Raw genomic sequence first — 26,471 nt, 5'->3', positions numbered from 1 at the left:
AGGCACAGCGATATATGCACTAGCTGAGGTTGAGTTAACGTGTTTGTGGAGTTGCTGCAGTACCTCAGCATCATACGAAACTTGTAAAACTCAGACTGGCATTTTGTGTTTGGGTTTTTAGCTCGTTTTCTAGCACAAGGCTGGTGCTTTGTGTTTTTACGTCCTCTGTGACTGGAAGTGTGGTGCAGGCAAGCCCTCTAGCAGAGAAAGGAAGGATGGATCCGGGCAGAGTACTTCCTGAAAAGCTAAGACAGATCGGAGCTTTGTGCTGGCCCGGATGTCTCGTTGCACAACAATTGAAAAATTTCAGTAGCTACAAGCTGCTGGATTGTTCATGGAAATGAAATCCAAACCTAGTTAACTATACAAAGCAACTTACTCCAAACGTAACTTAACGAGCCAATCTCTATAGCAACTAGTGCTGCAAGTAGTTCTTTTTTAAATGGTGGCACATTTGAGTTCAATAGAAAACACTTCTGTGCCTCCTGAGACTTTGCTCTGTTTTCAGAGGGGGTGTTCAGATATACCTGAAAGCCAAATGGTTTACTTGTGAGATTACAGAGACATTCGGTAAATTACAGACTCCTAAATTGCACTTTCCTCATTTTTGTAATAACCCCTCAAACTAGGCAATATATTTTTTCTTATCCATTTCGTATTTTTTATTTATAAGAGTCTTTCTTATGGCTATTACACTGAGGACTCCAGGAGTCAGTTCTATTTTTCTGCTCTGTGGAAATGCAAGGAAGTCTCATTTGTGCTGTGCTTCTGAACCAAACTAGTAGGAACAGCAGTGACCAACCTTCCTTTCTCTTCCCACTTGCTTATCTCGTATATCTGAATTGCACATTTTTCTATGCTAAATTTTTCTTCTGATGCATTTGTCCATGGCATATAATATTCGGTGCTCTGTTTCATTTGGGGTCCCTGGTTGCTATTTGCTGCAAATAGTACGTAGTAGTTTGTGGGGAGGGGATGAGAGGGCAGAAGTGGATACAGAGAGACTATTCTGTCATCTTGGATTAAGCTTGGAGCAAACTAAGTGCAGGATGTTTCAGTACTAATATCCATTTTTGGATGCCTGCCTGCCTGCCTGTGGAGGCCACAGCACCTCTACATCTCTTCTCTAACGAAGGAAGGGGTTTCAGCTCTCGGTGTGCTGCTGCATGTGAAGTACCTGTTAGACAGAGGCGTCCTCTCCACACATCTGATCTGGATGGTGCTGAGCTCTTGTACGCTGCCTGGACGGCTGCCGGTGATGGTGGTGTTTGGGATGCGGTAAGTCTTTTTATGCCTTCGTGAGCAGCAAGTGCTGGTAACACCTTGTTGAGACGAGAGAGAGGGGCTGTGGCTTGGGGGTCTATTGACTGTAGAAACCTCCATGCAGCTCTCTTCATAGACTTGCTCATCCACAAACTCGTGGTTCTAGCCCAGAGGAATCCAGCAAAAGGGACAAAGCACACACAGAAAGATAATTAAAGTGAACATATTAATCATGATTGTTTAAAGGCTTGAATTGACACAACTGAATAAACTGGGAAAGTTAGACAGCTTATTCTTGATTATAGTGTTTAGCCCATATTAGCCTGGGCTGAATACCAATACAATGTAAATGCTGGAACAAAACACTCAGAGCTCTAAATAAGAAAATGTTAATCCAAATTATTTTGTAAAATAGCATGTGATTGTAACGTAGTTTGCATCATAAATATCTGTATAATCTATGAAGCACCACAGAATAGAGGATAATGTTTACTAATAAAAATGCAAGTGGTGCCTACATAAATGCTCTAAATGTAATTTGGAAATATGTAAGATTTATTATATTGAACCATAATACAATAAAATTCAAATATTTTCCAGATGAATTTATAAAGCTTTTGAATGATGTGTTAGAAATCAGGATTTGAAACAGTGTGTTTCAAGGTATGCATCTGTGTGGGGGGAAAAAAAAAAAGATTCAATCAAATAGAAATTTTGATTATAGGAGAGGAGGTGGTTATTTAAAAGCATCAAGTTCCTAATTACTGTAGATGGATGTGTCGAAAGCAGTTTAGAAGACTGAGGATTCAGTTAAACAAAGCACTGTTTATTCATGCAATCTTTGCTTAATCCCAGCATGGCCAGTAGTTTTATTGGGTTGTCATAGAGCTGAATGCAAAGTCACGCAAACAGCCAGTTTATGGTGACTCAGTAGGTGATTAGGGAGCATTTCACACACAGCTGTGGTTTCCACATTTTCTTTCTGTGTGAAAGAGTGTGAAATAGTGGTGTTGCTTGCGGGGGAAGGGAGGAATTTTAACAGTCGTTTTGAAGTAGCAGCCCAAACTAAGTAGAGATTAAGATACATCCATGTGCGGTTTGAGAAAGCCTCCTTTTAAAAAAAAATATCTTTTCAGTTACTGCTGGAATCAGTCTACATATCCTGGGAATGGTTTAGGGGAACGGTTTATGAGCATGTTCTGGATTATTTTACACTCTACTTAGTCTCACTCACTTCAAATTTGTTAGCCAACTGCAGGTTTTTGTATTAGAATGAGAAAAAAATATTTTTTTTCCCCTAAAGAATGATGCACTAATTGGAAAGGTCCTGATGTTTTTTTAGGAAAATTACAGTACAGTGCTAATATAAAATCTGTGAATAAAGAGAGTAACAACTGTGGCCTAGTGTTTGTGACAAATGGAAATATCTTTACAGGCATATTATTGTTATTTCCATTTCTTCTATTCTTCTTCACTCCAACATAAGTTCATGTGGAACTGAGTGGTGTTGAAGCATGCCAATTTCAAGTGATACGGAAAAAAAGAACTTGCTTGAAAATTGACTTCTAGAAGGCCTGTGTCGGTTACAATCAAGATTTTGAATGTGATTGCACAGTGGACATAAAATTCAGAGAGAAGAATGACCTAATTGCCATCTTTAGATTACATTCAGTGGTTTGCAGTATGTTTGCCAAGAACTCTGCTAGTTTTCCAATTAAAAGTAATTTTGTACTTCCTAAAACTTTTATGGAGCAACCAACAAGAATTCAATTTGTCCATTAAAGAGGGTATTGAGTGAACTTTTAATATAGACTGGAAACATTTTGAAATGATGTAATGGCTCAAACTAATAGATTTGATTATACTTGTTAGTTAACTGTTCTTAAATTAGTTAAAAGAAGCCTGTAAAATCTTTCAGTGCAATTATTTTAATTATTAATGTAATTTTCATTAATTTCCTAACATTGCCAACTCTGCATTTCTTAGAGTAGAAGAGATCTTATCCTAATGACTTCAAAGTGGCAGAAAAGAGAAAAATATGCCTCTGCTTAGTATCATCTGGACTGATGCTTATACCAAATGATATTTCAAAGGATGCCAAGAGGCTGAGAAGGTACCCCACCCTTGCTGTTATACCATGAATCAGCAACTTGCCAGATTCTACAAGGTGAGAGCCCAGAATTTCCAATTCCCACTAAAATTTTAGGAATGTATGATCTGCAGATGGCTATTTGGAATCCCTGCATACATTTTTGTGTTCATGTGTCATATGAATTCAGTGCCAGTAGCAGGACCCAAAAAACAAGGAAAAAAAGATTCTATGCAGATTCAGGAAAGATGATTATACTTGCTTTCTAGGCTTAATACTTTTTTTTTTTTTTTAAAAAAAAAAAGGTCTGTTTAAAAAAAGCGAAAGAAAACACAAAAGGCTTATGTATTCCACCATTATGATTAGAGGAAGTGTGAGACTTTGGGAACCAAATTCAACTCCCACCAAATGAATAGAAATGTTTTCCATGATTTCTATGAGAGTTTGACAAGACCTGTGGCTACTACTAGGGTTTTAAATATGTTTGTAATGTTCAGCTGTGGAACACTTTTTAAGATAGACTGCTATTATCAGATTCTAGTATGAAATGTCTCAAAAATGTTCCAAAAGAACCCAGTCTGAATCTTGGCAAAGAAACCACATTATACTCTGAACAGGAAGCAAGACATTTCATCCTACATGCATTATATAAAAATGAATACTCCAAAAGTTAGAATGGAGGAAACATAAGCACCTCTGAGATGACATATGACTATCTAAATGATGTAACAGTTGGACCTTTTTATTTAGAAATAAATACTGTCTAAAGGAGAACATGAAATTATACATATGCCATATTTTAATTTAGCAATGTCTGTTGTGAGAAAACTTTTTAATCTCTCTCTCTTTTTTTTGTTTTTGTTCTTTTTTGAGAAAAAGCAGAAAGACATTCACAGTGATCTCTGTTAAATATAACAGAAGCATTACTTGGGGAATGCTGGATGCCGGGGGATCCTCTTTCACAGTCCCTTCAGTAAGAATCATACTCATATCAGATGAAATACTTAGCAGCTTTCCCTGTACAAAAGCCCAACATTTGCTCAGGCAAAAACTTGCTTTGACTGCACTGAGTATTGGATGTGTAAGGACTACAATTTGTCTTGTTAAAAATTTGTATGTTTTCATAGAGTGCATGAAAAAATAATGAAGGTCACATATACGGCTTGGGTATACTGCTGTCATCTCACTGATGCCAGTCTCTTTCACGCTAGATGAGGCTGTCATCCAGGATATCTCTGTTATTTGTATGCAGTGGGTATAATGCATTAAAATAAGATAAACCGGCTTTTCTTCCCAGCTAACTGCTTTCATATAAGGGCTTATTAATTAGAAGAGATAACTGAAAACATTCAAAACTAGGCTGGTGTTGGGGTTCACAGGAAGAGACAGTTCTCTCTTCTTACCGTAGTTTTTTCCAGGCAGTGAAGCAGGTGGTGGTGCTGCGTTTCAAAGGAAGAGCCAGATTTGCTAACAAAGGCCTGTTCTTCTTCGCTGGAGGACTGCGGATACATAGAACTCTGTATTATCCTCATTTGTGAACAAGAAGACTCTTATCCAAATATTTGATCAGAACTAATCCGGATTGTACACGGTAGCGTAACTGCAATACTTCAATTACATGGTATAACCCAACTTATTTTGGACCTGAGTTTTCTTTTGCTTGTTTGTTTTTTAATCAAACTATTTTCTTTCCTTTCCTTGCACCTCCTTTTAAATGTTTCCATCTTAGGTCTTTTATGCAAATGGAATAGTACAATTTACAAGTGCAATCAACATGTAAGCTTTAAGTGTTGGATCAACGCATGCTTAAAATTATCATAAATTTAAGTGACAGCAAAATATTTTTTTTTTTCCTGGGAATGTGCCTCATTTGAAGGAAATTAAACATAGCAGTCCTCCTGGGATCATTTCATAGCACTAAAGAATTTGTGGTATTGCTGCTTTCACAAAAATTCATGTCAGTGATCCCAGTCTGCTGCGTTTGGAAAGAGCGTAGCAGATGTTACCGACACAGAATGAAGGACTAAGTAGAAAGCATCCACTGTTTATTAATTGCTTTCATAATTATTCACTAGAAAGCAAAAAACTGAATAGGGGAGGAAGCGGGATAATAGGAAAGATTACAATTCAACTTTGGGATATTTGAAATCTGAATGGCAATTAAGCTATTTGGTGTCTTTTTATTTCAAAGATCTGAGTTCTTTCAAGCAGAAGAGGAAACGAGGGCTCTGACTGCTCATCTTTTGTGCTAGACCAGACAGACAGACAGCTACTTCCTCCTCTTCTGGCTATAGGTTAAAGCCTTCAGCTTTTCAACATGTATTGAACAGAAAGGGCATAGAGGAATGAAAGCCTGCCTGTATGCCTCAGGGAATTGCCTAAATGCCAGAAAATGGCAGGGATTAAAAAACACTGTCTGTTCAGTCTGTCTCAGCTGGGTACAGCTCAGAGCAGCCAAGGGGCTGCCTCTGGCCTGTGGATCACTGGGATCCCAGTCCCAGCCGCTGCCTGGGGCTCCTGCCACTGGTCCTGGCTTCCTCGGCAGGGGTAAGAGGGGGAATTAGCTTCAGGCAACGTCAGATTTCAGTGCCCTTGAGGTAATCATCAAAATTCTCCTTAGAGCAAAGTAGGTGCTTCCAGGGCATGTTGTTCACTCTGCAACACCCTTCTGCGCAAATGGTATCCAAAAATCATTTCTTTCCCTTGCTGACAATGAAGCTTCGGTTTGTCACCCATGTTTTACCTGTCTAAAGCCAAATAAGATAAATTTGACTTACCTCCTATGAGGCAAATGCTTTGTAATTTCTTAATGAGGTCTTCTACAGGATCAGGCTCTAAAACTGTGGGCTGCGTTTGAATCCAGCGTTTCTATCTATTTCCCTCATCTTTTAATACCCTCTCATCGACTCTCACAAGCTTCCTTTAATGATAGCAATTGTCCAATTCATCCTTCCTTAATCTACCTCCAAAGGTAACGTTGCCTAAAGACCCAAGCTGACTGGCCCTGGTGATAAACAGAATAAGCTACTGCTGGGCTGTCATTAAGCTGTTACTCTGGAGGTGGAGGATATAAAAACCTTACCTGCTGCAGCTGGTTACTCAGTAAGCCATTTCGTTTGCTCTGCATGTAGGCATTAGCACTCCCACTCTTTGCTGCACGAATTCGAGCAAGTCTGGCTTTCTGTGTAAACAGACAAAAAGGAGAGTGTCACTTGTACGCATACCCATTATTCTGTTTATCTAAAACTGCTAATTGGAATCAGCTGCTTATGAATACCAATATTGTAACGACTGAAAGGCTGCACTGCATCCGTCCTCCAGGTGGAGCAAATCATGAGTGTCTTCCCATTTAAAATGCAAATAACAGAAGTTTTTATTTGTTTGCATGCATCAGCTAATAAGAACAACGATTTTGGAGAAGCGATTAGACAGATTGGGATGTAAGTGCCTACTTTTTTTCTGCATTGCTACAACTGTGCCACTCTTTATGCCTTTTGGGTCAGGAACACGGGCATCCATCTCAGCTGCTACTGCAGTGAAAATCTCTTTAAAGGGGAATAAATGGTTCAGAAAAAATATAATATTGCAACTACAGTGAGCTGGTTTCTCAGAGCCTTCTGGGTTTTTAAAATAGCAGAATGTGGTACTGCTTTTTATGCTGTGTCCCAGGAAGGTTCCTGAATGCTTGCCCGGCCTTTTAAAAGCCATGCCTGTTCATATAATCAGACTTAATACTTGTCATCATTGGTCATAATCTGTTCATAACCTGATTTTTCAGAGACTGCAGGCATCAAATTGCTGAGAGAGATTTGAGTTTTTTCAGGTGAGCTTCATGCCTTGTGAAGGTGACATTCATTCCAGAGTAGAAGGTGGCTCATGAGAGAAGGACACTGCATCCATTGACTTGTACAACAGTTAAAAGCCAACATTAGGGGAAAGAGAGAAGAAAAGACTCTCAACCAATCATATGGAAAACAAAAGCTTTTATGGGATTTCTAGGATAGCGTCCTGGTTCTCTGATTTTTGTTGCTGATTGTAAGAGGAAGTTTGGGTTTATCTTCGTGGTTAGGTTTCTGATTCTGAAAGCCAAATGCTGAGCAGCATCTGGAGTTGAATGGCTGCTGAATCACAGAAGGAGATACAGTGAAGAACTTGAAAAACTGCCTTTGATATATTAATAGGGATTTTCATATCTGATAATTACTCAGGTGATATTTCCAGAAAATAGAGGTAGCATTTACCCCCCTTCCCCCAATTTCTGTGGCATTAAATGCCAGCATGAAATGACTGTGAATCCCTGAACACTTACAGACGGAAGCAGCCTGGTCACTGCAGCAGCCAGATCTCTCTGGCGCGATGAATAATTAAGTGACTATGAGGAATGGCTCAACACCATGCCTCTTTGCCTCAAACTCACAGATCTTCTGAACAGCGAGGCAAGAAATTTGTGACAGCTAACAGCAAACATGGCTAGCTTATGGCTTATGTTGTATGTCATGTATTTATTATCTTTTAATTGTTCTGAAAGAAAATAAGATAATGCTGTGCATTTGCACATCACGGAGACAAAAAGCTCACGTGAGAGGCTGTTGCCTGATTTTGTGACACGTCGGCTGTTTTAGAATAACACGTTGGTGTGTCACCTTGCTTGGTGCACACAGGCTTTCCAGCAATGCAGTTAATGCATGTTATTCTAGTGGTAAGAAGTGAAGCGCCCCAGTCACCTGCATGGTGCTTCTTCACAGGTGAGCCCTGAGAGGACACCTGCAGCTCCTCGCTCTATCACCCTGAGCAGGTCCCCAGAAGCTGGACTGGGGGTAATTTTCCAGTTAGGGCTTTTATGCTGAGCACCAGGGCTGACCAGCCCTGGGCAGCCCAGCATGCTGCAGCAAGCCATCCGAGGGCAATGCCCCAGGCTGGCCCGGGGTTCCCAGGAGCCAACCAGTGTGGGGAACAGTTAACAGTTCCCACTCTTCAGGCTCACATGGGCTCCTTGATGGCACATCCAGTGCTACCAGTTTAGGTCTGAGTCCTCAGGGCTAGAGATTAAAAATCCCCTCGGCAGGCGGAACACAGTTATTTTCAAGGTGGAGCTCTTGAGATGCGACACCAGCACGACAGGCTGAAGGATGAGGGAAGAGTTTTACCTGCACTGCAGAAAAGTCATGGGCTGGGACATGTGCACTGGGTTATGTTCATAAATATATTAAAGGTCTCTCCTAGCATGACTGTTTAGCCTTAGGAGTGCAAGATGCTTTAGACATGCCTTTGCAGGATGCAACATGGAGTCTAATAAATAAGTGATTTCAGTCACAAATGTTTAAGCTGCAGTACTTTTAAGTGTGCTCTTTATACAAGGAGATTCATTAGATTTAATGAACAAACGTTTTACATACATTAGTTATGCTTTTCCTTTTAGCATGCATATTCATTTTCTCTTTCAGTGATTGTAGCAATAATCATGGTGCAGCACCATTCAATAAAAATAAAAAATATAACAGTTCATCAGACTATCTTAATATATCAATGTGCTACAACACATATAATACGAAGGTTGTACTTTCCATGTGAAAATTTGAAATAGCTTTGCAAATATGAATTTATTGTGTCTTAGAAAGCTATCGTGAGGTGGAAAGTAATAGCTTACATCTTTCTAGCTGAGACTCATTCAGATGGCCTGAATTTACATCATTTACCAAAGAGAAGACAATAAATCTATTACCAAGACAGGAACCAGATATTGTGGTTTCCATGCTTATACTTCAGCTTACAGAAAATACTCCTGAAACTGGAGGTGTTTACAAATCTGTTAAAGTGGTAAGATTTCTTTTCAGTGCTTCTGCCTGATTTATACCAGAGCCTGTAGCGTGAGTAGTCTAGTAACTCCTCACATTTCCTATCAAGGTAATCATTACAAGGTCATGTCAGCCACAGGATTTTTAGGGCTGTGTGCTGGGGAATGAATTCCCATGAAAGACACCAGAATGATGGGATGACATCAGGAAAACTGTGATTACAGAACTGCACTTTTCTTTAGTCTGTGAACATCATTTTCTGCCATGCACAGCAGAACAGGAGTGATAACTGCCCCTTTCAACCACTGCAAAGCCTTTCCTAACTCTCCCCTTTCATGGAATACCTAGCAAAAAAAGAAAGTTCTCCTGCAGTAGATTACCTTCTTTGCTGTGAGGTTTTCCCTTTTAGCCATTGAATGTGAAACTCTGATTTTAGTAACTTTTATGTTGCCTAGGACAAAACCCATGTAGCTGAAATGCAGTTCTTTTACTTATTCTGATGAAATGTCACCGTAATCATCCTGTGTGAAACTTCCTGAAGAAACTGATGACCTGCTCTAATTCTTACCGCACCCCTTGTATTTGTATTGAACTCCTCTTTTGAATGCATCGCTTTTTATTTTTTTTCCTAGCTTCAAATTTTACAACAGAGGTAGATCTTTTTATATGGCTGCATTTAGAGAAACCTTACAAAGGGATTTCACTGTTATTCAACAACCGCTATCTCTGTCAGTTTTAGAAATATAAACATATATTTTCACAAGGTTTTAAATAGTGCTCAATGTAACGCTGCAGGGTATTTGTAACATCCAGTTTTTAACACTCAAGTTGCCCTCAGCAGTCCAGCTGTTTTAAGAAAGAGATTTTATCAGGAACACTTTTAGGGCAGGGCTTACTGCAGTACTGGGAATCATTTGTGGCAAGAGCTTCTCTCCAGTTTGCTATGCAAGGAGCCTAGGTAGCCTGGGTAATTTACTACTTAGCCCCTGTTGTCTCTCTTCTGCTGCTCTCCAGACTACATAACTATCTTACTATCAAAACTCAAGAATTACTAATTGCTTGCCTTTTGTTTATTATTTTTTTTATTGATATTGTACAATTAATAAGAGTTCCTTCACAGTCATTCTTTGTGTGCTGGCTTTGGTTGGGACAAGAGTTAATTATTTTCATAGTAACTGGTATGGAGCTATGTTCTGGATTTGTGCTGAAAACAGTGTTGATAACATGGGGATGTTTTAGTTACTGCTGAGTGGCGCCTGCACGGCATCAAGGCCTTTTCTGCTCCTCAGGCTGTCCTGCCAAGGAGGCTGGGGGTGCAAAAGAAACGGGGAGGGACACAGCCAGGACAGCTGCCCCTACCTGACCAGAGGGATATTCCGTACCATCTCGTGACATGTTCAGCAAGGAAACTGGCAGGAGGTCGGCAGGAGCTGCCCTTACCCTGGGGCAGGCTGTGTGTTGGTTGGTTGGTAGTGAGCAATTTTTTTTTCTTTTGCATAATTTTTCTTCTTGGGTTTGTTTCCTCCCCATCTCTGTGTTGTTTTTTTCTACTCCTTAACAAAATTATTGAACTACCTTTATCCCCACCCACCAATTTTTGCACTTTCACCCTCCTGATTCCCCCCCACCCCCCACTGGGGAGGAGTGAGCGAGCGAGCAGCTGGGGTTAAATCACAACACTGTGGCTCCTAGAGCAATGGCCAAAATTGTCCCAAAATCAACCACATTATTTTTTATATCAGGCCTTTTGTAAATTCATCTTGCATGTTTGTTTTCAAGTGAAAAGTCAAGCCCACATTTCATGCTCTGATTTTCTGATTTTCAGTAATTGCAAATAATTGACTTTAGATTAGCCGACAATAATTTATGGGATGTCAGCGTGTAGTGGAGACGAAAATGCTGTTTGCTTTGTATGCTAATGGATATGGAATTAAATAAGTTTCATGTATTTGTTGAGTTGTGACTTGCTTTAACAATCTATTCAAATTATTGTTCAGTAAACACAGGTTTTACATGTTTTTGTGCTAATTTAAAAAATCTTGGATAAGTTATTCTGTTAGTTATGTCTCTGCAACCCCACTGAGATTAATAGCCTATCTCATTTAAAAAGTCATAATGGCAAGCAGGGTTCCGTACTGCAAACGCTTAGCTCTAGATTGCCAGGTGCTGTTAAGCAGTTGTTGCAGTTTATCCTAGAGCTATTTATATTTATCTAGTAACTAATTATTCATAATTGGAAAGATAAACACATCATGTAAAATCAATAAATAATAAAACCAAGCCAATCTTCAGGATATATTTTGCGATGTGAACGTAGAAGACCACACTCAGATGAAAGATTCAGGTTGAATTTTAGGTATTAAGTCAAGGTTTGGAGCTGATGATGGTTGTTTGGGTGTTCTGTTGAGGCACCGTGCAGAGTCAGCCTAGGGAGAAAGTGCCTGGACAACTACTATTAAGGCTTCTTCAGTTGTCAGGTAATGAACAATAATGGACAGATGAATCTGCACTTAGGACTTGCTGGCTGAGATGATACAAGGCTCTTGCCTTCAAAAGGTGCAGAACTATAGATGTATGGAAAACGGGGAAGGCATCTAGCAAGAAATGCTTCATTCAGGGCAAGGAGGACATTGTCATCGTAAGAGCTGCTGCAGTATGCTGGGATGGAGCTTTCAGCCAGGCTGCCATTGAGTGGCCAGACACCTGTTCCAAGGGAGCTGCTATGCCTCCTTCTTCCCCTGCCCTGTGCTGGTAGGCATCCCAGTGAATATGACACTGTGGGAGTCTAGCCATATCTTAACCCTTGATACCTATCAATTACAGGACAGCAAACCGTATCCAAGCTTACCTAAACCTTTCTTTTTCCTTTTCCATCCTTACCTTTATCCTTTCCACCCCTTTCCTTTCCTTTCCTTTATACATGGAATTGTCACAACACATCTGTCATTAAGTTTGCCACCTGAAGGCACTGATAGGCAATGAAAATAATTTGGCATCGTGAAGTTGTCTCTAGCTGAGAAAAACTCCAAAAATAGGATTCTTCAAAACTGTCTCAGTAGTGATAAATCTGCTTGAGGAAAAGGCATAGAAAGACTACAGGGCACAATTATTTCAGCCCTGAATTCCAGTATCTAGTTTGGATTCTTTATTTGTCAGGACAGGTCAGATCCTTGGACCTTATTATCTGATAGAAGAAAATGTTCTGATAAGCACGGATGATTTTTCTTTATTTTTATTTTCATCTCTTTTGGGTTTTGTTTATATTGATTGTCAACAAGCTCCTGATAGTGCATTAGGAAGCTGGACCCTCCTGTTGATGCACTGGCTACATTACAAAGTGGGATTCTGAGGTAGTTACAACAGTATATTTCCATGGCTGGATGCAGGAGCTTCCTTTAAAACATGTTCAAAATGAAATGGTATATAAATAAATTTCTCTCTTCCATCTTCTCCTGAGCATTAATGTGCAGCATCTTTTTGCCAAAAAGAAACAAATGGAATTGTCTAATGTTGCATGACTGTGCAGAACTCAGTAAATGTGTATACCGAGGACCACATCATTCTTGAACAAAGCTAATATAAGTGAAAAAAAAAATCTGCTGAAAATTGCCAGTGCACCTGTGAGTAGATTGCAGCTTTTCAACAGAGAACTTTCTCTGGAGTTTCCTTCCAGCCCAAATGTTTTGCCATTTCTGAAGGCTACCTTGATTAAACTTCTGTATGAGATATTGATAAAGTAAGTTGCACAACTCAAATACACAACACTCTCAATCAGATGGAAGCTGTTGCAGCCAGCAGGAGGTACCATCACCTGCATGGGTTCATGCTGTGCTCCATGAAACAGCACCTTCTTTCAAGCTTATGTTCTTCAGCCTTAGATAACAGAAATAAAGTTGGTGCCTAGGGAATCATTTATTTTAGAAAACTGTGTAAAGCTTCCATTGTATTGAATGAAGAAGGAATTTCAAACTTCAATAATGGGACTTTTTGCGTGAATATTCCTATACAATTGTATTTCTATATAGGAATAAAAAAAATCTATACAAGTAGAACCCTCCTGTGAAATGCAAGGATATACTTCATAGCTAAATATTGCTAGATGTGGACTATACAGTACCCAAGAAGTGCTTTTTGTTGATTTTTTTTCAGTCCATCACAGTAAGGTTCAGTTCAACATCTCAGTCATTTTGGGATGAGAGAGATTAGCTTTGCAATAGGAGATATCAATGAGACACACATCCAGTGCTAAGTTAATCAGACCTCAAAGCCATTTTCTCCAAAGCAAGAAGGGCATAAACATGGTCAGAGAAAATCTCATCCTTACTCTTGGCATTGTTCTGGGGAGCAGAGGGAAAGACACTTGGCACGATTGCCATTCATCGCTTCGTATTCCTGCTTGAAACATACAATGAGCTCACTGTTTTGCAAGGAGAAAAAGTCAGTTATTAACTCGAGCAGTTATTAATTCTTCTATTCAGAAAGAGATTATGGGGAATAGCAGCCAGTCTGCCAACGTAATTTTTGCAAGGTATTTTCTAGTGTCCATCTCTTTTCACTGGCAAGTGTAAAACAGGCATAGAAAATTCTCTTTCATGACATACAGCAGGAGACGGTTTCTATCTGAAGTGAGGCTGGTTGTGTCTGCAGTTATTATGAAAGCTCAGAACAGGTGCATTTATTGCTGGGATAAAGCAGATCTGTTACCCATGACTGGTGCGATGCTCAGAGGCACAGTAATGAAGCACTGTGCTCTGGCTGATACATACTGTTCTTTCACTGCCTGCTGCCATTACACAAACAGAAGCGGCAGCGATGTGGGAGCGGGGAATGCGCAGCTGGAGCTGGTGCGGGGGACAACCCGGCATGCGGAAGGGTGGGTGGAATTAGTAGCTAGGCAAGGTATGGTACCTGGATCACTGAGGCAGCCTACATTTGAAATTGGGTTTCTAGAAAGGTATGGCATCTCTGTGATATGCCTGGTTTCTTTCATGGCCATTTTCCTCATCTGACAGCGTTCTTCCAAGATGTGGCCATTAAAGGGTGCAACATCTTCAGCCTGGGCCTATGACTGACTTTCTTGGCCATGTACCTTTGTTTCTCCTGATTTTAAGATATTCAGGGAATGGTATCAGCGTGTACATTTCCTTCACTTCCTTTTTGTGAAGAAATCAGTTGAAAAGGTGGCCAGAAAGAAACACACATTTTGTAGCTTCAGCCCTGGTGCTGTCGTCTCTGAAGCAGGTGGAGCCTGGTCTATGTATGTGGTCACCAGCCATGGCCTGCCTGCACACTGCTGCAGGCGACAACCCCACTCTCCCAGGGTCACTGGAGACTCAGGACCTCTGAAAAGAGGCCATGGGACAACAAAAAAGCCCAAGTGGTGACACCTTAGGCTGGGCAATCTTGCAACTTGTGTTGCATCCAGAGCCTTCCGACTGCCATCAGCAGAGGAGCAGATGGTAATGTGTCTCAGCTATCTTATCAGAGCTTCATGCGCCCATGGAGGCTCTCTGAGCTGCTTAACATTATGGGGTTGGGTGAGGTGTATTGGGACCAGTATGTTGGCAATGATGTGGAGATGGAGGTGACTGCCCAGGCTTGGGCTGCATCTCTCCTGGTAAATAGCTCTTCCTGGCTCCTGACCTTGCCCACACGGGTCAGGGAGGGAAACTGTCTTGTTATAGAGCTAGCTGATATTTTAATGAGAGATTCAGCAAATCAGGGAAGCTGGAAAAACAGACTTTTCTTTTCTTTTCTCCTGATTAAGCTCTTTTTCTGAAGCCTTTTAAGAGAACTAGAGCTGAGGAGACAAGTTCCCCAATAATCAGATTCCCCAGGCACTGACCTGGGAATTAAACACATAGATTAGTGAAGCAGCCTGTTAGAATAGACGTTAGAAATCACTATTAGGTTTTTATTTGTTTGGGTTTTTTTGGTTTTTGGTTTTTTTTTCTTTTTTTTTTTTTTTTTTTTTCTCAGAAGACTCTGGTGGAAAGAAAGTCTGCCTGAAAAACACTGAAGAATCTTCAGTGGGTGTGACTGCAGCTATTGACTGAAAATACTAAATCTAGTTTAACAAGCAGGATGAATTACCACGATAATGGATCTATACATTTTGACAGAAAAGATAAATAGACAGGTTTTGAGGTTTTTTTTCCCACTAAAAATAGCACAGTATTTGCATCTAGGACATGGTCTAGGCATGTAGCACACACATGTAGTAGCCCTTTTGTTAGGAAATACTCACTTCGAGGGTGCACAGCATATAAAAAGTTATATTTCATCTATCGCTCAACAACAAAAGGGGGAAAAATTAGAAGCTCACCTTTTGTGCCCTGCGCTTGTCTGCTCGTTGATTCTGGTGGTAGATACGGCTGAAGTTGGAGACAATTACAGGAACTGGCAGAGCGATGACCAAGACCCCGCTCAGAGAGCATATTGAACCAAAAATCTTTCCAGCTATTGTCTTCGGCACCATGTCACCGTATCTGAGTTAAAGAAAGCAACAGGCTTAGTAAAGACAAATTTTCTTCTGTATTGAATTGCAAGATGAATTAATTACACAATAGATTTTACTTCTCTTGCAAATAACATTTCCTGCAAATGAACAATACTTTATACACATCTGCATACGTATACAGCATGCCCAGTGTTGTGTATATAAATTTAATTTGAAGCTAATGTTGAGTATCCTGTACATCAGACTGTGGGTGTCTATGTTCTACCTGGTGTAGTGTTCCCAGGCTGCCTCTGTTGCAGTGGAGAGAGAGTGACCTTGCTAAGGGGGCGTGGTGGTGGTGGTGGTGGTGGAAGAAATCAGTGTTGAAGTTAAGTCCTTACTCTGTTTGCCTGTCGAAAGAACTCCTCATTTTCCGTCAGCAAGATCCTAGGGAGACCACTTAGTAAGTTAGATGTCAAGCTGAATAATGTTGCCTCATTTAAGTTGATACAGTATTTTAATTTAGGAGGGTAGCACGTTTTTTGGAAGGGATCGTGGACTTTCTGACCTTGGAGATTTTCAACACTGGGCTAGAAAAACCCACGGCTGACCTAACCTATTGTTGTTGATATGCCGCCTTTGAGTGGGAGGCTGGACAAGCTGACCTCCAGAGGTCCTTGCTATAGTCTAGCTGACAGAAAACATGAAAATCTCCAGGCACATGCAAAAAACTAAACAAATTCTAACTGCAAATGCTGTCAGTGCTCAGAATTACTAGGGCTACCACCTTTCTTCATGATGTTGGACATTGTTTTGTCCAACATAGTGCTACTGAAGTATGTAGAGGCACTCCAGCGACAGTTTATTAAGAGATACAGTCTCTTCGCGCTCTGTAGAGTGCCATATTCTATAGGACAAGTATGTAATTACATACTACAGAGTGTAATAAAGAGATAAATTATTTTCAAGTGCCATTCGCTTTTTTAATTTCATTGGATTTTAAGTTATTATTAAAACTGATCATAGCATGTGAATTAAGTATGCTTGTGAGCAGGGAGATAGCACATTCCCTATTACAAGGGATTTATAAACTGTTAACACAAGAGAAGGTAAGAAATAAAACTGTAGGAGGGACAGTGTTTGGAAAATGCTATCTGGAAAACAAAACATGTCTGTTCAGCAAGAACTGGAAAAATAATAGAGAAGTTGGAGTCTTCAAGTCACACGGTCCAAATTGTGCACCTAATCACAAGAAGGAGGAAGTAAAGGGATGGGGATATCAGATGATGGAGAATCTATGTGGGGGTTGAGAACACCTTCTAGCAATGAGAGCTCAGCATATGTCAAAAGGAGATTATGTATCGCCTTGCAGGTGAAGATTAATGGTTTGCATTTTGTAAGATAAGGAGGTATTTAATGTAAATACTCAAATAAGTTGTCATCTGGGCAGATATAATATAGATGACCAAGTCTTAGACTATTGAAAGAGATTATGTTGTGTAAAATAAATGTTTAGTTGCTTTTCAAAGTATGCCCAAGTGTAAAATATTCACAGGAAAATTACATAAATATTTCTACCAGTAAACGCTTCCACCTGCTCAGAATTTGAATGCTATTGGTTTGTGATTTTGTGACACGCAGGGTGGAATAACAATACATAACGTAATAGAATCCACCTTCTGATTTATATTTATCACTGGTCTTAATTACCGGAGAGTCATGTTTTCCTTCACATCATTTGCACCTCGCAACATAGACATTTTTGGTGCTTATCTTCCTAAAGGCAGAGCTGACTATCAGCTGTCAGGAGTGATGCATGCCCAGCTGTTCTTTCCTTTGGGCAGGGAAGTGGATAAACGACCTTTCAAGGTCTCTTTGACAAATGAGATCCTCGACACCTAACTAACCCCAGTTTTTTTTAAGCAGAGCCGTGAAGAGAGCAGTGGGCATGGGGCCAGGGTGGTGAGCTTAGGGGACAAGTCCTAGAATCAAATCACCGATAATCATTGCCAGTTTACAGTATTTGTTACGGTTTTACTTCATTCTTCTAGATACAATCCAAGCGTTTTCTTAAATTGAATCGAAGTATATCAACAGAAAGGTATCTGAAAGGCAGTACATATTTACACACACCTGACACAACCAGATCTTGGAATGCAAAATTTACTCATGGCCAGTACTGCTGGAACAGATCTCTTAAATTAGATTCCTAAACCTATATTTAGATGTCTATCACTTAAATGGTAAATTGCTGAACTTTTATAAGCTCGCATTGTCACTGGTGGCTGCAATGGACAGAAGGCATTGCCGGCTCTAATTAATTTGATTTGAAGTTGCTCAGGGATGTAGTTCATCCTGTTGATAATGTGACACTATAATTATGTGAATCAAGTGCAGACTGATGTTTTAGGAGTGGTGACAGGAACTATTAGCTGATTCATCTGTAACATTTCAGTATTTATGTGTGGACCTACCTACTGACATAAGGAGATGCCTTTTCACAGTATTTCAGTGTTTATAGAGCAAAATAAAAAAAAAATAGGTTTGTTTGATACATGAAGGAATTTCACAATGTTTTTCTTATCCTCTAGGCAAAATGACAGGCAGATGGATATACTGCTTATTTTAAAATAACTTGCTTTTGATTATTTTTCTATTTTGGCTGGAATAAGTTGTAATATGCTGACATTTTCCAAAGGTAATGTTGCTTGTCCATAGTTTAGTGCTAATCATATCTTTCACATCATCAATAGCTCTTACATAATTAGTTTTTTGCCTGTTGATAAACACTGTCTTGGAGATGTTTAAATAAAATTATGGCCAGAAAAAATGAATGCCAAGAAAACAGCCTTCCTGCACAGGGTATGAAACATATTTGCTCATTTTTGTGACAAAATGGAATTTTTACTACATCTACCCTGGTTGGTGTTGCTCTCCTTTGGGACAGCGACACAGATTTTAGTCTAGTGTAGGCATGACTAGAAATGTTAATGGAGTTCTTCCTGCTGGATTAAATATTACCTTTAGTTATACCTCATATATCACTGAACGCCATCAATGGAAGTAACTGACACAAAATGAAGGGAAAATTTCTTCCTTTACCTCACCTGCAATTGCTTTATTCCTTGGGAAGTCTAAGCTAAAAAGGAACAAAACTCCATTTTCAGATGGCAGAGTAGCTTTGCAGTGCTTGTGTTTCATAGTGGAAAAATTATACTTGATCTCTAAAACAAATTCTAAATTCTGCAGAAAATCTGATTTCTTCAGTCCTGGAGACACAACAAATACAGAATCTTATTAAGCAATTTTCACAGAGTCACTTTTCAAAAGGGAACTATTTCAAGGTTTTATCTAGTGCTACCCTACTTGTCTCATTGCTCTTCAGACTGGCGCTACAAACGAATTCTCCTTTATGGGCTTTTTTTCCCTAGTTGCAGTCTGTTCATAGCTTTGTATATGGTCTGTTCCACATATATCTATTACTGTGGCCAAAGCTCAAGTCAGTCTTTAGGCATTTATGATTTGTACTGACAGTCTAATTTTGCAACGTCAAAAGTGTCGTCCCAGTATTGTATTGCTCTGGATGAGTGAAGAAAAAGAGATGCCATACTGATCCTTGTTATCAATCAGGTGCATTCTACTTCATTAGCCAGAAAGGGAAGAGAAAAGGCTATGGAAAACTAGATATGTCAATCAAGTTTTATCAAATAACAAGACAGAAACTACATGATCAAACTAATGCCTAGGTTTCACTAGATGTTGTCCAGACAGGTCAGATGTGTGCTATTGCTTGCAGTCCGTAAGTATCTGTTCAGTAAGTGACATCGTACAGGGATGGATGGATTTAAAGGCATGAGTGTTTGTCTCAGTTGTTTGTATTCAACAGGTGACAGACCATTTTTGCATATTTGACTCCTTACTGCATGGCAAGGCAGCAAGCCAGTGAATTCCTTCATTTTGCAAATATTGGATCTTTGAGAGTGCTGATCTGAGTAACACAGGCATGATTTAGCACTTTGCATGACAGATTTGGGGACACAAAATGCATCTGGAATTGCACACAAGAGGCTGAGCTGTTGTAGGAGCATGAGAAACTTGAGTGTATTTGGCTTTACAAACGCCCAATCTGCAATCCCAACATTGCCATGTCAGACCTTACCTGTGGACATCCGTCTGCCAAAGTGATACTGCTTGTCTAACTGATGAGTGGGGTATATCTGGTGTTGCATGCCCGTAATTCAGGAAATCTCAGACAACAGAGGCTGTATGTTTGGTATCATCGGCTACTTATCTTATTCCTGAATCTAACGAAGACTGTTTTTCGATGTCTCTAAGTTGGAATATTTCATAAGTCAAAGGGCTGAATTATAATTGAAACAAATAGTACTTTTTTTGCTGTTTTTCCTTGATGTCAGCAGAGAAGGTATTTTATTTAATAATTTTAACAAATGAGAAGGACAATGCTGCTTATTTAACTTCTGTTTGTTTCTTTGAATGCAGGAGTAATTTTTTTCCAAGCAAAAGTTAAGTGTATTTTGGAGGATAAAATAATTAATTACAGAAGTTGTAGTTTAGCAATATTTGTGTGTGTGTGTTTGACAGATCAGAAATTCACATTTGGAATAGCTTACTTTGGATAGAAACGTCCCCCCCCACCTCCACCCCCCAGGGTGACCTCTACAGAAAAACTGTGAAACTGTAGGACATGTAGTGTAGAAATAAATTAAGAGTGTGCATTTTTGCAAAGATCAAGTAGTTTAGGCTGACACTGGCAGAGATACAGTTAAGGAAAAATATTATCAGTATTAGAAAACCCAAACACCTGCAATAACGTTTTTTGACAGTAGAGGGCATAAACGCCATTAAAAATAAATGCAAATGCAAAACATTTTAAAATGCGTGTTACAAATACGTGTGCCCTCTCCCACCTCTTTCGAATTAATTTACATTCTTTAAAAAAATACTACATTGATTGAGGTCTGTTGCCTGCTCCCATCTTATTTGCTGAAAAGGGAAGCTAGTAACATCTTTGTTTCCAAACATGTAAAACATGTCAGAAAATAATGGAGTTCTAAAATAAACGAGAAGTCATTAAGATTAACTTGGTAATATTTATTTTAAAATCAGGGGAATTTGTGATCGAAGAACAATAAAAATAGTATGAAATCAATGGAAACTAAACAATCTTTGTAGAAGCCAGCATGGCACATTTTTCTCATGTGTGTGGGAGACCATCCACGTTTCCCAGTGGATTCAGCATGTCATCCAGGCAGAGTTCAAGCTTTTTGCACTGGAGCTGATGAACAGAATGGTGCCCTGCCTTTCCAGGACAAGGTCTAGCCTCCCATCCTCCAGCTGTTTGCTAGCCCTGGGCAGGGTTGGTGCTTTACCCATCTGGGTGGGATGATGATGTATCTGCCTTCCTGCTTCCCGTGTCTGCTAATGGCCTTTGCCTCTCCTCCAGGAGCAGCAGGCAGAGCCCCAGGGGCTGCTCTGGTGAGACTCTCAGCGAAGATGATACAGCTGCTCATCGGCCCATGCATTTAGGCAGCCAGCCACCCAATTGGGCATGCACTTACGTACCGGCACAGGGGAGAAGGCAAAAAAAGCAATTCCCAGCCTCTCTGACACTAACAGTAATCATGATGAATCTGCACCCTTACCTAGGTCTTAAAATAGCCTAATGGTTTTGGAAAAGTAATTTCTAATAATACAAGATATTGCAGTTTGTGTGAGACGTGGAACATTACATAGATTATTCCAAATTTTATTCCAGCCTTGGGAGATTCTGCATGGAGTTGCAAATAATCTTCCCAGCTGCTTTTACTGCTGTGAAGGGCCCTCTGTTGCAGTAGCCCTCTCTTCTCAGTAGTGATGGACGTGGTCTCCTCTGGGGTCCACAATGTTCCTCCAAGTGCTGGCCAGAATGATTGCTCATGAATGATGGAAAACACATCTGTTTCTTAAGAGTGGTAGTGCTGCCTGGGCTTTCCAGCCTGCAGGGCCAGACAGTGAAACTATTGCCCCTGCACCTGGCTGAGTCAGCAGTTTCTGAAATACAAATTTTCTAATAAAATTCAGGGATTTGTTTTGTTGCACCAGGCTTTCAGGCGCGTGTACCAGGGCTTTCATCCCAGAAGCTTAAACAGATTTGTAAAGGTGGGGTTTAGTACTTAGAGGTCCAAAAAAAAAAAAAAAGAACTTTAGCATGGAGAAGTTAAAGAACTTGCCCAAGAAAAAACTCTCAGCATCTTGCGGTCAGCACAGAGATCCAGATAACCAAATTCCTTCTGTTTTCATTTACCATAAAAATAATTTATATTTTTATTTAGTATTTTATTTTATAAATTTATTTTTATATAAAATAAAATTAAAAATAATAATAGACCCTTTTTTTGGTCATCTGTCCATAGGAAAAGCTAATATCCCGACTGCTTAGGATATAACGTTAGGATATGTTTACAGCAGCTACCCTGAGCTGCTGTAAAGCATCACAGAAGTATGATGCGCGTTTCATGTTGTACGGGAGCCGTTTAAAAGTTACTGGAGCTACAGCTCAGCTGACTAACAGCTGCATTACGGTAACACAGACATACTACGGAGGTGGAGCTTTGTTTTGTTTTTTCCCAGATTTCAAAGGCAAAAATGAGCATGTCTGTTTTTTAGGAAAATGAGAATATTTCTGAACGGATCAGATATTTTTTATGAATAAGAAAGGAACCATAGAAGAAAAACTGTTCTTGATGCAAAAATTTCAGCTGCCTTTCCTAGAGTTACCCAAATCATGGTCATTCTAACAATGCACTGACTATCACTCATAGGTGACAACGAGCCTTTTTTAGAGTTTGTGGGCCACAGGAGCTTCACACAACCTTTTGTATGGGAGCAAGTTCCTGCGGCAAGTGCAGGTGCCCTCACCCTGGGTGGCCCCCACCAGTGCCCGAGCCCCCTTCAGCAGAGAGGTGACACTGAGACGGTGACAGTCGCTGCTGAAGGTCTCTGCACGCTGCGGCAGGTGCTGGCTGGTGCCTCCAAACCCATTTGTGGTGCTTTTAAAACATGATGTAATGTCATGGCCCGTTATGGAGTGCCTCAGAACTGAGGCTTCCAGCACCAGCTTCCGTGAGGGAGATGCTTACCTGGTGAGAGATCTGCCATATATTTAGTGGGATTTTATGTTTAGTACCGTGGGTGGAAGACTGTATGTCAGCAAGAAAATTCATCAGCTGGACTGCCACGTGCTCCACAAAGGAGGAGTGACTGGTTAAGCCCTGTCTTTGTGCTATCATGGATGTGCGAATGAACTGTTCTCAATTAACTCCCTTCACAATAAGGCTAGCTCTAGAACCAAGGAGGTACGCTGCAAAGGAGCAAATATTGGTTAATTACTTCGAGGGCAGTTAAAAAAACCAAAACAATCATCAATGTAGAATAGAAACTGTCCATTCTGAGAGCAGAAAAAAAAGTGTTATGCATAAAGCGATATTATAGAGATGTCCAATTATATCTGACAATTGCAAAATGGTGTCCTTGTCTAAGGAGGGTGCTGTAAATTTTATAAATCTGTTCCCTAGAGCTTCCAAGCTGCTTGGTGACTAAATGCTGGCAAGTTGACACTAATTAGTCATTTATTTCAACATTACATCCAACAACAGATAATTTAAATTGCTACTAGTAATAAGTTTAAGTGGAATTTCTAAATAAGCATTTCAACTGTGTTGCCTTAAGGATTCAACCTGTACATCTACAATTTGAAAAGTATCTAATTTGCTGTTTAGGAGCTAATTTGATTTTTAAAACGTGGCTATATGTGAATGTGAAATGATCCTGGGCTAGATCTGGAAGAATGAGACAGAGGTAAGTAAACATGTCTTCATTTTCTAAAATCATCTTTAGTCCTAAGAATACTGTATCTAATTAACATAAAATTCATTTATTACTTTGTTGTATCACTTCAGAATTTCAAGTCTTCAGCATACCGTGGTGATAAGCAAAGAACAAATGCTTGGCTGGATTATAATTTATAAGATGGTACAAATGATTGCAGGAAGAATATTCTTTTCCTCTATCACTCAGATACTTCACATTTTCTGGGGCCTGATGTAGACATACCATTTTTTTCATTCTGTTTTATGTGAAGACAAAAGTAATTTGAGGGTGGGTGGGTGGGAACAATTTGATCTTTTCTCCTGTAATTCTAACTTATTTCCCTAAGAAAAAAATTTCTAAGGTCTTTCCTTCTTAAAAACAGTGACTTGTATTACTTACTTAGTAAGGACCTAATTTTTCAATAGGTCTTTTGTCAGGGCATATGCCCAACACACAAACACATGTATAGGAGGAACTGACCAGCTCTTTCAAGTCTTAGGAATGAACAAAAAAGTACCAGTAAATAGGTCAGACCAAAGCTTCACCTAGCCTAGCATTCAGTCTCCAAAATCTAACCTGAAGCAAAGAAACATACAGGGAAAAAGAACAAGCTAAATACACATTTCCTTGAATGCTTTTCTATCCTCCAACCACTTAAAAATAACTCAAGAAGTACCAGAACTGTAATTTCTTTGTAGTTAATGATCCTTAGTGGATCATGGGCTTTATTTTGCCCCATTAAATCTGTGCACATCTTTGGCATTCACAACACTGGCAGTTCCTTGCTCAGTGACCTTTTGACTGTTTTGGCTTCAGTTCCTTGCTTTATATGATGCCCCCAACCAGGTCCTTGTACTAAAAAAAGCAGCTGCTGCGTGATGTCTAGTCACCCTCCTCCTGCTTCTTGTGTTTTCATACCTGTTTACCTGATCTCTTTTCTACCCTGACAAGTTCTACTCTGTTCATGCAGAATCTTCTCCCTATATTTGATCCTACCTTTTACCCTTTTCTGAATCTTCTCAAATTCTTTTATATTACTTACAAGAACACAAGACCAGAACACACACATTTTTTAAAGAAAAGGTATGGAGAAGTTCAGAATATCTTATTTTTCTGTTACCAGCCTGGACAGTGAGCCATTATTATTCACAATGTTAATACACGATGTTTCACTCTTGTTGTTTCTCTGTCCAAATCTTTATTGGTGGGAGCTGGCAAAATTTGCCTTACTTCCCAGATCTCTATCACTGACAAAAGAAAAGGAGCTGTTAGGCTTCCAGCAGAGCATTGGGGTTTTGGTGACTGTCATGACATAATCCTTACAAAATAATTCTTGAAATGACGTGGCTCACTCAGCAACTGTGCTAGCCAGAGAAAAAAAATGCACTACTAGATTTGTACCAACAATTAGATTAAAAGAAATTAATCTTTGTTTGTCCTGTGAATACAAATTTTTAGGGTGTTTTTTTATTATTATTATTATTTATTCCCCCCTCCCCCCCATTTTGTTCTTTCAGAAAATCCTTTCTTGAGAGAACTGGGATAAAAAGAAACACAAAGTTAAGAGACAGTGGTTTATATATCATGGAAAAATGGAGAAATAGGAATCAGGATGAATGCACACCAATCCCAAGTTCTCAGCATTTTTAAAAAATGTGATACAAATACAATAGAGTATAAAGGATTTCCAGCAGTTTCTACTTGGGACATTAACTGGAAGCAACATGAACATCAAGATATGAAAAGCTCCACCTTCAAAAGTACCACCATCTCCAGGGACTCTTGACATTAAAGGTTAGGGGGGAAAAGATGAGCAATACTTTCAAGTGAAGGTCTGGCCACAGTGCCTAGTAAAGACTGAATAAAGAATTCATAGTACAGATAGTAAACGAGAGCAATGTGAGATTTATTGCCTGCATCAAGGCTGTAATGAGAGTCCAGTTGCAGGCTCCATTGACTCCCAGCAGGATGGACTAGGGATTGACACATCCTTCCTGCAAAAAAATTGCAAAGGCAGCAACTAAATATCACCCATCTGCCCCATCTGGCCTTGGTTTTGAACTCTTTCTGTTCCCCCAGACCCTTCAGAAGCATGTGGAGGACTACAAAGCCACACATTTCTGCATTCTTCTGGAAACACACCGTTAAGTAAAATTTTTCAGCATTGTGATTAAAATTACGATTGAGCTGGACAGTACAGATTTCAGTTCGGTTTTAAATGCACCTTTCTGAAGCCTGGGGGTATGTTTTGATGTTCCGCCTTGCTTCAGTGGAGGGAAGGGCAGAATTTTCCTACTAGTGATGTGATTAGGTATATTCTGGGTCCAGCGTTCATCCCAGAAATATTGCTGAAAATTTCATGTACTTAATTTCTCCTACAGTTTTTCTTTTACTTGCAATACTTGTGCTAAATAGCAGCAAAGTCAAAACAAAGCATCGATCTGCCAATCCATTCCTAAATTTCTCGTGAGTATATATTAGCCGTCAGGTCAAACTGCTCCAAGTGTAAATCACATTAACACTAGAAAAGCACTGTGGAAGTTTGCAAGGACAGCCATGCCTTTTTTTTTGTGACAGCTATTGGGCACAGCACTGAGATCAGTGAGCTGATTTCACTTGGGAATCAAATCCAGCTGCTCCCACGTTCGGGTAAAACTGTAACTGACAGAGGTTTTAGCCATGCTGGCTTTAATGCTGTTCAGCACTCCAATGGGCAGATCGAGATCTAGGGATGATTCCCAGCAAATTCAGAATGCCTTATTCTGCTTTTTTTCCCCAGCAAAGTACTACACAAAGTCCCCAGTCTGCAGTACAGGTTTGTCTTCATACTTTGATGCACCTTCCAACTTAAACCCATTCTGGCTTTTCTTCCACGTATTTAGTCCCATTAGGTAACAATGGAGTTTAACATGTTTGTATACTGATGGTAAAAATATTTCAAAAGTGTTTTTTAAACAATAAACAGAATTATTTCCTTCTCTTTAAAAATAATCACAACTCCCTATCCTCCCAACTT

General features: G+C 39.7%; 1 protein-coding gene and 1 long non-coding RNA gene across 2 annotated transcripts in view; one reads left to right on the top strand and one right to left on the bottom strand.

The window, feature by feature from the left end:
• Nucleotides 1-26,471, bottom strand: part of KCND2 (potassium voltage-gated channel subfamily D member 2) — a 290,804-nt gene that overhangs the window by 7,871 nt on the left and 256,462 nt on the right. Inside the window, exons 3-6 of the mRNA XM_080393939.1 lie at nt 15,473-15,635; nt 6,435-6,533; nt 4,756-4,851; nt 1,178-1,425 (exon numbers count right to left, since the gene is read on the bottom strand). Coding sequence (XP_080250065.1) covers nt 1,178-1,425; nt 4,756-4,851; nt 6,435-6,533; nt 15,473-15,635 — 606 coding nt within the window. The remainder of the gene's footprint in view (nt 1-1,177; nt 1,426-4,755; nt 4,852-6,434; nt 6,534-15,472; nt 15,636-26,471) is intronic.
• LOC308066553 lies at nt 1,172-3,641 on the top strand. The gene is made up of 2 exons (XR_013929196.1): nt 1,172-1,278; nt 3,250-3,641. It is a non-coding gene; the product is annotated as an uncharacterized lncRNA (long non-coding RNA).

This window comes from Falco punctatus, assembly GCF_963210335.1.
Source record: "Falco punctatus genome assembly, chromosome: 6".
Classification (NCBI taxonomy): domain Eukaryota; kingdom Metazoa; phylum Chordata; class Aves; order Falconiformes; family Falconidae; genus Falco; species Falco punctatus.
This window is presented reverse-complemented; position numbering and strand designations above follow the sequence as displayed.